The following is a 12,916-nucleotide window of genomic DNA, read 5'->3' as shown; positions in this document are numbered from 1 at the left end:
AAAAACATCCCTTTCCTTTCACAGGATGTCTGGAAGGGCAGGGGCAGGACAAAACAACATCGAATGCAGAGATTTGATGGCGATACAAGGGCAAAGCAGCCTCAGCGTGTGGGCTGGATTCCATGCCAGCAGTGCCCTCTGCCCAGGGCTGGAGAAGGGCTGGGCTGCAGGGCTGCTGGTGCCGAGCCGTGCCCTGGCACATACCATGAGCAGGACAAAAACACAAAGGGATTTCAGCGGCGCGGCTGCCCACGTTTCACGTGGGTGTTGGAGCTCCACGGCTGCTCCCGCCTGACGTGCAGGTTCTGTCTCAGCAAAGGATTGCAGTGCTTCCAGAAGGATCCCTTTGGAAAGAGAACTCCTCAGAAACACAAATGAGCTCCTTTGATAAAGATCAGGGAGCCGAGTTTTGTTCGAACTGACCTATGAAAACACTACCCTGTTCTAATGCAAATCCGCTGACCCCAGTCCTGCTCAGATCCCAGCCCAGCACTCTGATTGAGTCTGTGGGCTTTGTATTTTGATGAAATACTTTCTATTTTTGTATTACCTAAGTAACTGTCTTGCCCCTTTCCCCAGATTTTTTAAAGTATTTATAAAAAATACTTTTTATTTTTTAAAAGTAAATAATGCAGAATACATCAAGAGTCTGCATCAATTCCCTTTGAGAGTTTGAGAGTGAGATGTTCCCAGGTCTCTTGCCCCACAGTTTGCAAGGGCTCTGCCTGATGACAGGCAGCTGCCTGTTTGTTTCCTGGAGCTGTGAGCTATGGCTGGAACAAGCCATGTTCTGGGCAAGTGGGTCCAGCTGCTCCCTGCAGTCCTCAGGCTGCCATTCTGCCTTCCTCCCATGGGGACTGGCACGGGAGGGCCAAGTCCTGGCAGCTCATCATTCACAGCCCTGCTGTGGGAAGCTGTGTGTTTGCAGAAGTGGCTGTGAGGAAGAACAGAGTGAAACGTTAGGGATTAGTTGTGCTTAGGACTCAGCAGAGGAAACTCAATCGGTTTGCAGCAATTCTGCTTTGTAAAACAGTCTGTGGTGACCGAGAGGGGACAGGGGACCTGCCGTGGCCTCTGCAACAGAGCTGGTGTCTCCCTGGCAGGGCTGAGTCCAGCCTGGCACTGGAAGATTCTGTCCTGGTGTGCTGAAGACGACCCAAGGCTGGGAGAGCCGCAGGCAGGAGCCGGGAGCTGGCAGACAGCGTGGAGGAAGCTGTTTGCATTGCTCCAGCCAGGGCTGAGACTGCAAGGATGCCTTCCAGGACCAGCGGCCAGCTGGGAACTCAGCCAGCACTAAATTCACACCATTCTTTTACAAATCAGGTTGGTAAGAAAAACACGAGACACAAACTAGTGTGATTTCCATAGCAACCTCAGCGGAGGTTGAAAAGTCTTTTGTAAACATAGGGCTGAACCTGAGGATCAGCTCTGATTTTCTCCACAGAAAGGGGAAGAGAATGGAGGCTTAATAAATTCAGGCCATACAAATGAACTATAAATCTCAGAAGGAGCCATTCCCAACCTCTCTGTTCCCCTTTCTGTCACCCTCTCCACATGCACAGCACGAAGCTGTCTGAAACCCAGAGCCCAACTTCCCGGCTCTGGCTTATCTCCATAAACTGCACAAAGGCTTATGCCCCTCTTCCATTGCAGCTGACCTTTACTGGCTAATTCTGTGACGCACACACAGCCCCAGCACATGCCATGCCATTTCTGTAGGGCCACAGCGACTTGAAACGAAATTTGGCTTGCAGAGGAGGCCTGTACTGCAGCCAGCTCTGGCTCCTCTTCCCCGCCATGGCTTCCTCCAGCTCTGCCAGGCAAGCGTGGATTTGGGTGTAGCAGCCCTCAGCTCATGCAAGCGCTGCTCCTGCAAACCCCAGGTGTGAATATGGATGCAAACAGCACAGCATCCCCCCCGCTACCTGCCCACACGGTGCTGTGGGGAGCGGTGCTGCCGTTCATCACTGTCAGCAGACAAAGCCCGCGGGCCGCGCTGGTTAATGACCAAAGTGACACGGACAGATGGCGCAGGCAGCCTGCCACGGGGGCACCAGGAAGTGCTGTATCGCTTACACCCTCACGGGGAAGGGATTTGGCAGGGCTGAGGGTGCCAGTGAAAAACACACTGAATTTTCATCCTGCTCAGGCTCTGCCGGACAGAGCGCGGCAGATGCCGGAGCTGCCTTGCTAATGCGGCCTGCTGGGGACAGACTGCAGCCCTGAGAACGTGTGTGAGGGGACAGGGGACATCGAGCCCAGCAAACACAGCTTGGGCAGGAGCAGGATGCACGGCCACAGCTGGGGCACGGGAGGAGTGACGCAGGGAACAAGCTGTGTCTGAGTTTTTGAGTGTCTGAGGGAGGTGTCAGAGGCTGGAGCCAGCCCCTCCTCAGTGGGGCTGAGCCATGGCATGAGAGGATGGGCAATTCCACCCAAAAACGAGACAGGGGCCTGTTGGAGTGAGCCCAGAGAAGACAAACCAGGTGATTGCAGGGTGGAGCACCTCTCCTGCAAGGAAAGGCTGAGAGAACTGGGATTGTTCAGCCTGGAAAAGAGAAGGCTTCAGGGTGACCTAATTGTGGCCTTTCAGTACCCAAATGGACAGAAAGATGCAGAAGGACTTTGAACGCAAATTTGTAGTGACAAATGGGGGAACTGCTTCAAACTGAAAGAGTGGGTTTAGATGAGATATTAGGATTAAATTTTTTGCCCTGAAGGTGGTGTCACTCTGGCACAGATAGCCCAGAAAATCTTTGACTTCTGCATCACTGGAAATGTCCAAGGCCAGGTAGGACAGAGCTCTGAGCAGCCTGGTCTAGTGGGTGGCATTCCTGCCCACATCAGGGGGTTGGAATAGGAAGATCTTTAAGGTCCCTTCCAACCCAAACCATCCTGTGTTTCTATGAGGAAGAACTTCTTCACTGCGTGGGTGATCAAGCATTGGCACAGGCTGCACAGACAGGGTGTGGGGTGTCCCCCAAAAGCCCTCTGGACATAGCCCTGAGTGCCACGCTCAGGGGACCGTGCCAGACCAGGGGGGTGGGCTGGGTGACCCCAATGGTCATTTCCAACCTGAACCATCATTCTGTGACTGTGCCTTCAGAGAATCCCATTGAGGGTGGCAGAGCACTGGGACAAGCTGCCCAGGGAGGCGGTGGAGTCTCCCTGTCTGGAGATATTCCAAACCCACCTGGACACATTCCTGTGTCACCTGCTCCGGGTGACCCTGCCTTGCCAAGGGGTTTGGGCTGTGTGATCTACAGAGGGCGCTTCCAACTATACAGTTTGGTCACTCTGCCTTCAGCCTCCGTCCAGGCTGCAGGGTACGGACATCACGAGGGGGAATTTCTTCACAGAAAGGGTGACCAGATATTGGCACAGGCTGCCCAGTGAGGTGGTGGAGTCATCATCCGTGGAGGTGTTCAACAAACGACCTGTAGCATTCAGTACTCTGGTTGACAGGGTGGTGATAGGGCAGAATTTGGGTTAGATGACCCCAGAGGTGTTTCCTCGGTGTCCCTCTCCCCTCACGGACCCCATTCCGTGGCTCCCTCACACAACTCCCGCCTCTGCCCGGCGCTCACCGCACCCGCCATGACGGGGCCGCCCGCGTCGCGCGTCGTGACGTCACGGGGGGGCGGGGCGCGGCCAGGGCCGGAACATGGCGGCGCCCTCGGCCCCGCGGCCGCCCCGGACCCGCAAGGAGCCGCAGCCGCTCGTCATCCCCAGGAGCGCGGCCGAGGAGCAGCGCCTCCGCCTCGAGCGCCTCATGAGGAACCCGGTGAGGGCACCCGCCGGGGCACGGCCCGGGGCGGCGGGAGAGGAGAGGGACGCCGAGACCCCTGCAGGGTCCGTGAGGGGAGAGGGACACCGAGACCCCCAGCCCACCCCCTGGGTCTGTGAGGGCAGAGGGCCACCGAGCCCGCCACCCTCGGTGTCTGTGAGGGGAGAGGGACACTGAGACCCTCTCGGTGTCTGTGAGGGGAGAAGGACACCGAGCCCCCCACCCTCGGTGTCTGTGAGGGTAGAAGGACACCGAGCCCCCCACCCTCGGTGTCTGTGAGGGGAGAAGGACGCCGAGGTCCCCCACCTCTGGCTCTGTGAGAGAAGAGGGACTCACACCCCCTTTCCCCTCCTCCGGAGTCCGTGAGGACTGAGGGACCAACCTCCTCTATCCTCTCCGTGTCCGTGAGGGAAGAGGAGCCGACACCCCCTCCCGGGGGTCTGTGAGGAGAGAGGGATCAGCCAACCCCCCCTTTCCTTCCCGGTTCCATGACGGGATCGACACACGCCCCCCTCCTTCTTGCCGGGTCCCCAGAGGGAGAGGGACCGACCCCCACACACACTGTATTGCTGTGAGGGGGGAAGGACACGTCTTTTCTGGGGTGCTGTGGAGGAAGAGAAGCTTCTCTGGGAGCACAGGGGCCCCTTAGTGCTCTGCCCGCTAGTCTGTCCTTTATCCACTGCTTTTAGTGTACGGGAGCATGACCCTGATTTTCTAACTGGGTGTTTTGATCCTTTCCTGAGGGGTTTTTTGCCAGGAGGAGACTCTCACCCCCCTCTCTGTGTGTGCTGGAGCAGGCTGAGACTTCCCCGCAGCACGTTCTTCCTCTGACCTTGCACCATGTGTTCTCCCTCCCCTGCTCTTCCCTGTCCTCTAGCTCTGGCATGGAAGGTGCTCAGACACCTTTCATCGTTTCCCAGACTACTGGTAATGGAATTGTGCTCAGTTCCTGCGAGTGCTTGGAGGTGCTGTCATGCTTCCTCCTAGCTCCCGTGCTGAAAAGAGGCACAGACACTCCTAATCCTCCTGGGGTTTGTTGACCTGCGGGCCTGAATGTGAGGGACAGAGAGGATCCCTTTGGATTCTCTTCTTCTGCCTGCTCCTGATCCCTGTGCATGAAGAAATTGCTGCAGCTGTGCTCCTTCTGAGATCTGTCACTTGGTGGAAGAGACTGTTGTCAGACATATCCCACCTTTCAACAATGTGTTAAAACTGCAGACTTTGCTCCTGGAAGATACTGATGGCTGGTTGGTTTGTTCTTGCAGGAAAAGACTGTACCAATTCCTGAAAAACTGAATGAATGGGCACCACGACCTCCCCCGGAGTTCGTTAGAGACGTCATGGGTAAAGATTCTGTTCTTCAGATAACTCTGGTGTCAGCCACAGTTAACTTAGAAAAATGTTTAGCAGGGAAGGACAGAGGTGGTTTTCTGCTGCTCATTTTGCTGGAGAAAAGAGGTGTGAAATGTGCTTTGAGAGTTGATTTTTCAAGTTTTATTTGGTTCTCTGGTTCCACTTTTCTGCTGGCTGTCAGAATGCAGAGAGAACAAAGCCTGTGGCACTGCAGCACGTGGGCTGCCTGCAGTGCAATAAGCTGCTGCTCTGGTGATGACAAGTAAATGATGATGAGTAAATCTGTCCTCTCCATGGATCTGAGAGTGCTCTGGAAGATTGGCAGTGTGAAGTCCTTCTTTTGACTGCTTTGAGTCTGAATCTCAGGCTGTGAGAAGCAGGCACATGCAGCAGGTGTGATTGTGTGTGCTCAGGTAGGGAGCTGGCAGCTGTGCCAGGACTCTGACCCAAGTACTCTGTGTACACTTTACTTCTCCCTGCAGGGAGTAAATGTAGTGGCTGTGGTATAAACTGGCTGCATGTAGAAGTTCTTTCTTTGAGACCTCCATCCTTTCTAGAGGTTGACCTGTTCTTACTTCAGAATAATTGATCTTGGACTCAGGTTTTTATATGCTTCTGAATAAAATCTGCTTATTGGAATTCTCCCATGGCTTTTTCAAATAGCTTTGCTTGTGCTTTAGTGAATTGTCTTGTTTTTCTGGGAGTACCTGACATGCTGGGGCTCTGTTGGTATCAAGAGCACCTCTGTTGCAGTCCCAGCTGCTGGGTTTTAATTAGGTGTCTTCTTTGAGGCTTGTATTCCTGTGCTTTCCCTTGAGAAAGAGCTCGGGAGATGGGGGAAGAGAGTGGAGCACGATGCTTAAAGCTCCTGCAAGGCTTCAGCATGCAGGCTGATGCAGGAAGGGAGAGCTGTAGGGATTTAATTTGTGAAGAAACAGTTGAAAACTGTCAGTGGATTGTCTTGCATGGGGAAGTACAAGATCACCTTTTACCACCTTTCTGTTGACCTTTACTTTGTGTTTGAGAAATGCTGAAAATCAGCTGGAAGCAGCATCAGCAGGGTATTGTAGCTCACATGTGCCTGTAAGAGATTGTGGAGTGCATTTCATCTCCAGTTCCTTGCCTGCCTTGATGTGCAGCTAAGGGTGGGCTCTCCAGGGGGTAACTGTAGGACCTGCAGTGGCCCAAAAGTGTGGGTTTGCAGCTCACCCTGGCTTTTGCTTGTGAGCTGAGTTTAAAATGGTTGAACACCCCACGTGCTGTTGGTAGATTTTCATCTGACAGTGCCCTTTCCTGTGTCCCATGCCTCAGCACCCAGCTGCAGTGGTTTGTGAACATCTATTTGCCTCCTTTCCTAGCAGACTGAACTCTTCCTTGTTGCAGGTTCCAGTGCTGGGGCTGGGAGCGGGGAGTTCCACGTGTACCGGCACCTCCGTCGGCGAGAGTACCAGAGGCAAGATTTCATGGATGCCATGGCTGAGAAGGTCAGCACAACTCTTTAGAACTCCCCCCTCCCCCAGCTGTTTGTTGTTCTTTGCAAATCTGTGTTTTCTTTGAAAGTCATGTACAAATAATTCCGTTCTGAGCCACTCCTTGTCGGAGCAGTCTGTAGGAGTGTGTGATCCGTGGTGTCTGTGTCAGTACTGAAACATTTGGTGCTTTGTGTCAGACGTGCTCCATCTCCTGTGTTCCCTGGGGTCCTAGCACGCTGTAAGGCCTCATGGGAATGTGTGTGTTCTCAGGCTGACTTGAAAATGCTTTAAAAGCTAGAAATCCCTGATAACACTGCCTTGCACAGACAGAAACAAAGTGAGTGCCTGTGCACAGAGTTCAGGTGTTTAAGTCCTGATCGAGTAGAATGCCCCCTCTTTTAGAAAACACTATTGATATACTCTCTCTTGGCCGAGAGGAGTCCGTATGTTAATGTTTGTGTCTCCAATTATTCATTTGTTTTTACTGAAACGTTAATTAGGGCAGAAGCCCAACCTCCCTCATCTGCTCTGGTGAGGATTCCTCCCTCAGAAGGTTCCAATGTTTGGCTCAGGTTGCAGGTTAAAAATGCTGTCTGTACAGGAGCCATCCCTAGGAACGTGGCTTTGTATAAAGAAGCCAGGCAAAATCTGGCAGAGCTCCCTTCTGTATTTTGCTAAAAGACTTCTCCCTAAAAGGGCATGACTTTTAAAATAAGTATTTTAATTTAGATTGTGACCAAAGTATGACATGTGATCAATTACAGCAAAGACTAGATGAGGAATTCCAGAAGAAACTGGAGAGGAATAAGATGATTGCAGAAGAGCAAACAGCAAAACGCAGAAGGAAGCGGTAAGGGCAGATTTTTCCCAGGAGGCTTGACATGGAAACCCTCACTCCCTGTGCCTCATCTGTAGCTGCATGCTCTGGATAAACACTGTCATTCTGTGTCTGCATCTATCAGCTGGGAAGTCTGGCTGTGGAAATTAAATTTGTCAATGTCAGTGTTTGGTTTCCAGAGGTAGCTGTAAACTTGACAGGCTTTGCTGGGGTGGTTTCTTTTCCGTGCCATTGCTTGCAGGATAACTTTGGACTGGTTGAGCTGCTTTTGCTGACACTGTGGTCTTGCCTGCGACATGCCTTGCTGCAGATTTGTTTTAACAGTGTCAGGAAAGGTTTGTGTCTATATCTGGCCTAAGTTTATGTCTGAATCATTTGATACCAAGCAGTTTCAGTGCAAAACTGGGTGCTGCTTCGTGGGTAGGTTGCTTCTGCCTAGCCCGTTGAAATGTGTGGCAGGCCAAATCTAATAAGTTAGGTGGAAATACTAAAAAAATATTAAATCCATCTTTCCCCTAAATTTTAGACAAAATGAAACAGTTACAGGATTGATGCTCTCAAGAAATAGCCTGAGCATTGTAGTGCAGTGACACAAGAATTTAAATCCCACTCTCTGTGTCCAGGATAGGTTTCAGAAAAAGCAGGGAGTCGTGCCTCTGCTCTTTCCCAGGGTCTGGCCCTAAGCAGCCTCTCCCTTGCTGTTTTGCATGCTGTGGCTGAGAGTTGCTGTGGAAAGGCCTGTGCAAAGTGGCTCGCTGCCACGTTAACACAAAAGTGCACAACACAAACACTGTTGCCATCTTAGTTTAATTTAATGTGGTCCAACAGATGGCCAGCAAGTCAGATCTGGCCTGCTGCCTCTTCTCTGGCTGAGATTGGGAACAACTGTTCCAACAGCAGATGCTGCCTAAACACGAACACCTCCTTGTCCCCCTGCTATGCTCTAATGGTGTGGCTTTGCCCTGCAGGAGCCCCTCTAATTTCCCTCAACACTCTTCTCTGTCCTGACCCAAAAGGACAAAGTTCCTGGCTCTCTGTTTCAAGAGAATTCAGTTGTGCTGTTGAGAGAGCAGCGTGTGAATTCCAGGCTGCTCTGCCTATATCTGCCATTAACTTGCCAGGTTGCCTTTGCTGGGCAAAGAGAGCTGGGTTGTATAAATTGAAATTCTCTCTTACCCCCAGTGCTATTCCTAGGGCCTGACATCTTGAGAAAGTACAGCCAAAGAGGAAGGTCAGAGCATACTGCACTATTTTATTTTCTTCAATTGAAGGATATATTACTGGTGTTTTTTTCCCCCAGTGTTCAGTTTCTGCAGTCTGGGTTTTCACACCATTTTCTCTTTGTGTTTATTAGCCTAGGTAGATAAAATGTGGGGGCAGTTTCATTCTTGTTCCATCTGTGTTCTTGGAGATTCTTGTGTATCATAGTTCTGGTTGCAGTGCATCATGAAAGACTTAAAAAATCCATTAATCTGAAAACGACATAGAAAAGTTTCTCTTGATCACATGCTGAATTTACTGCTAAATTTTCAGTTAAGGCCAAATTTAAATTGAACTTCTCTTCTGAAATCAGCTTTTCCAAGATGTCTGTAATATGTCCTTTATCAGTGTGTAAATGTGCAGAAGCTTTACAACATTGCGTTTGCCAGAGAGTCTTTTTTCTTTGCTTTATAGCCAGAAGTTAAAAGAGAAGAAACTGCAAGCTAAGAAAAATAAACTTGAACAAAAGAAACAGGAAAAAGGTCAGTGAAATTCAGTTTACTTTTCTCAGGACTTGGTTCTGTTCCCTCACTGAAGCTTAGAAGGTTTTGTTCCACCCCCCATCCCAAGCATTCTCAATACATGGATTAAAGCCTGAGCCTTAAGCTTGTTATTTTAGCTGATGTTTCAAAATCCTCTTTGAAAGCCATCTATGTTGAGATTTAATCTTACAAATAACTTGGCTGTTTGTGAATATTTTCCATTTATCAGGGGGAATTTTGGACAGCAAACTCTGGAATCTGAGTCTGTGGATGTTTTGCCCCAGCTGTTCTGGTGAACTGCAAATTCAGAACCTCACCTGCTCAGAAAGGCAGGATTGTTCAAGGCTGTGCTCTTTTAAAGTGTATTTTGATTGTGTATGGGAAAACAGGTGGAAAAAATGCACAGCTTGGGCAGCCAGAAACAGAGTTATAATTTTGTGTGCAAGAAATTGAGCCACCTTGGTACCATCTGTTCCACAGGACTATTTTATTTAATAGAAATAAAGGTGAAAAATCTGATTGCCTCTGTTCCCCTGCAACATTAATTTCTCTCTTGAAAATTAATGTTCAGCAATGTCAGTGTAACTGTTTGCTCAAACTTTTGCATACTTGTTGCTTCTTTTCAGTGAGTATATTTTGGCTTACTCTTTCAAATCAAGTTGTCCCTTGTGAATTAGCACAAATGGTTAATCTTAAAGTTACAGCAGTTTCTGGTAATTCTGCTGGAACAGTGGCTTGCCTGACAGTTCTACCTTATTTGTGCTTTGCTTTTCAGAATTGGATCTGTTTCAGCTGAACCACTGCCAGCCTCCCATGTAAACATGGGAGGACAAATTGTTAGGTTAATTTTACTTGTGACAGCAAGTGAATGTAGCAGAGTGAATTTTTGGGTGTTTTGTTTTGGTCTTGGGGTTGGTGTTGTTTTTTGTTTTTGTTTTTTTTGGGTTTTTTTTTTTTTTTTTTTTTTTTTTTGGGGTTTTTTTTTTTTTTTTTTTTTTTTTTTGTTTGTTTTTGTTTTGCTTTTTTTTAAGCTACTCATTTATGATTTGTAACTGGGAGGAGAATTTTAGTATGAGTCAACATTTTTTCATTTTGAGTGAACAAACAGAATACCCATCCCTTAGGGAGTGGCTGGGAGAGAGGAGAGCTGGATCAGGGACTGGCACTGTGGTATGGGATTGCCCTGTACCAGCTGTGGGGCAGGAGTGGTTTTGTTTGGCACAAGCTCCTGAAAGACAGAATCCAAACTCCCTGGTATTTGTAACAGTTCTTAACTCTTTACAGTCTGTATAAAACAGTTCTCTATGTAAAATAATAATATCGGGGGAGAGAAGTCCTTCTTAGCCATTTTTAGTCAACTGGGAACAGCCTTTTTGTAGTTTTGTGTGCCCTGGGTTGTGATCTGAGAGTTTTTTCAAATTGATTAAAGTGTATTTGTTGGATATGGCAGGCAAACATTTGTCTTCCCTTTTGGATGACTAAATGAAACCTCGGAATTGCCATGTTTCATCTTTGTTGTAGTAAAAACATTGAGGGTTGGCACTGAATGAGGTCAGCTGTTGAGGTGCGGTAATGAACAAACTCCCAATAAACGCTCAAAGTTCAGCACTTCACCACGCGGTGGCATCAGACCACTGAGCCTAAATCCCGCTTGAACTGGTCAGGACCCAGAGTGTGACTGGGCCTGAGGAACAGCAGAGAGCAGGAAAATGGCTCTTGGGTTCGGGTCCCAATTTATGCCATACCTCATTTTTGTTACTGGTTATTTAATTTCTAGTAGATGTGTCCTGGTTTTTAGCAGAATTCACAAGTTTTCTGTGACCCTTGTTAACCTTAGGCATATCTTCATGCTATACTGTACTGACAGTATAGCAAACAGTCTATAAAAGTTTATGGCACCTCCTGGAATTTCTGTGAACTTATCCAAGTCGTAGGAATACACTGAGTCTTGCCTGTGGCTTCCCACTGTGATCCTTCAATGTTCATCCCAGCCTGCAGAGTGAGAATGGGGATGAGATAATCTATCACCTCAGTGTTTGACTGACTCTGTCAGAAAGAAATAATGTTCCAGAGGAGGTGGAGTTGGTTAATGATGGACTTGGTATTGGAGATGAGGGAATTCCCCAAGGGAGAATTTGATATTCTGAGCTCCTCATCACCTGGCAGAATTAATAGAACCTGATTTGTGTTCCTTGAGTATCTGGGACTGCTTAGTTGTGAGATGCTTAACAAGGAGGACACAGGGGAATATGTTACCCTCCGTGCTAATTAGCCTGACCTAATCCACATTTGCTGAGCACCTGAGAATGTTTTGCTGTGAAATGCTTGACAAGGAAGCCAGGTGGGAACACCTCATCCATTCATCCTGTTTGTGTTTGTAGAACCTGGGCAATCCCAAGAGCAAGACAGCAGCGAGGATGATGAAGAGGATAGCAAGGAGGAGGAAGAGAAGGAAGATGATGCTGAAGAGCCAAGTTTTGTGATGGGAAGAGGATGAGGCCTTCCAGGGACAGCTGGAAACACTGTTCATTGCTTTATATTCAGGAGCATGAAAGTCTTTCATCTCAGCCAAGCAGAACCCATTGGCATACGTTACATCTGCTTAACGGGGCATGGCCTTCACGTCACAGGCCTGAGAGAAAATGATAGAGAAATGCCAAATAAGAGATTTTTTCTTAATTGCTTGTATAACTGCTGTGCAGTCTGCTCTAAGTTTGCTCTAAAGAGTCAGCCATAAGTCTCTATGACCCTAGAGTTCTTTCTAAAATGGCCCAGAGTGTTTTTCTGTCTGAAAGCTAAAACATAACTATTACCATTTAAGGGAAATATTACTGTGAAGGCTACGTATTCTACTTATCTTGAAGCTGGTAGCAGTGGGATACATGAATCTAGGGGAAGAGTTTAACCTGAAGTAGAAAAGTGGTCTGTAGCCAGACTCTCCTGCACTGTGAGTGTTCTGCATTTGGGGTTTTGTATGGGGTCATCTCTAACCCAAAGAAATCAGTTTATGTTGCTAGACAAGTTCTATAGATTTTTAATCTGGATCCCTTTTTTAATGCTAAAACTTTCCCTATTGCTTTTCTTCCATGTTTTCTAAATTAATAAAAGGGATGTGTTGGATTGTTCTGTCTTCTATTTTTCTTTTTGGAAGAGGATTTCAGTAAAATAAAGAGATGCTGCAGTGCTGCAGGAAGGGACAAAGAGATCAAGTGATGTGGCACACATGAAAATATGGAAAAAGGTGTTAGCTGCATGTCACTTTTTGCTTTTGAATTGGAACAATACCTTTTCCCAAAGATTGTGTGTAAAGCCTCCAAATCCTGTGGCAGAAAGGCTTGGAATGGAATAATTTTGCCTGTGCTCAGCTCCCTGTGATGACACCTGCCTTTCTCTCTGCTTGAGCGCTCTGCTTTGCACCTTGGATTCCCTGGTAGGAATCTTAACATCTCTCTATATATTTACTTATTGGTGCTTAAAGCATATGCAGTGGTGGTTTTACTTGTAACTCTGGTTTTTGTCTCTTCAGTGTATCTTTAATTAGAAGTGCCTGCTGGCTTTCAGACATGCTCATCCCAGAGCCTTGCATCCAGAATGCGGTGCTACTTCTTCTCAAGCCTTGGTTAATGCCAGATTATTTTAAGCAAAAACAGTAAAAAGGGAGAATCTCTTTTTAGATTTTGCCTTTGTTGAATATTGCTGCCAGAAATCCTGCATTTTGTCTGAG

At 48.2% G+C, this 12,916-nt stretch overlaps 1 protein-coding gene across 1 annotated transcript; it reads left to right on the top strand.

Moving 5' to 3' along the window:
• Positions 1-3,640: 3,640 nt before the first annotated feature.
• Positions 3,641-12,312, top strand: PRKRIP1 (PRKR interacting protein 1). Its single transcript, XM_041423014.1, has 6 exons — positions 3,641-3,784; positions 5,053-5,131; positions 6,524-6,624; positions 7,377-7,462; positions 9,125-9,192; positions 11,574-12,312. Exons 1-6 carry the CDS (start codon positions 3,665-3,667, stop codon positions 11,687-11,689), a joined length of 570 nt encoding a protein of 189 aa, XP_041278948.1. The 5' UTR covers positions 3,641-3,664; the 3' UTR covers positions 11,690-12,312.
• Positions 12,313-12,916: the final 604 nt, after the last annotated feature.

Source organism: Onychostruthus taczanowskii, unplaced genomic scaffold, assembly GCF_017590055.1.
Source record: "Onychostruthus taczanowskii isolate IOZ18803 unplaced genomic scaffold, ASM1759005v1 scaffold75, whole genome shotgun sequence".
In the NCBI taxonomy this organism is placed as follows: Eukaryota; Metazoa; Chordata; class Aves; order Passeriformes; family Passeridae; genus Onychostruthus; species Onychostruthus taczanowskii.
This window is presented reverse-complemented; position numbering and strand designations above follow the sequence as displayed.

Excerpts from the sequence above, each read along its gene's own strand:
- PRKRIP1 (XM_041423014.1), top strand. The coding sequence starts at position 3,665 with ATGGCGGCGCCCTCGGCCCCGCGGCCGCCCCGGACCCGCAAGGAGCCG. Across the intron at positions 3,785-5,052 it reads AGCGCCTCATGAGGAACCCG|GAAAAGACTGTACCAATTCC; the intron begins GTGAGGGCACCC and ends TTGTTCTTGCAG. Across the intron at positions 5,132-6,523 it reads GTTCGTTAGAGACGTCATGG|GTTCCAGTGCTGGGGCTGGG; the intron begins GTAAAGATTCTG and ends TCCTTGTTGCAG.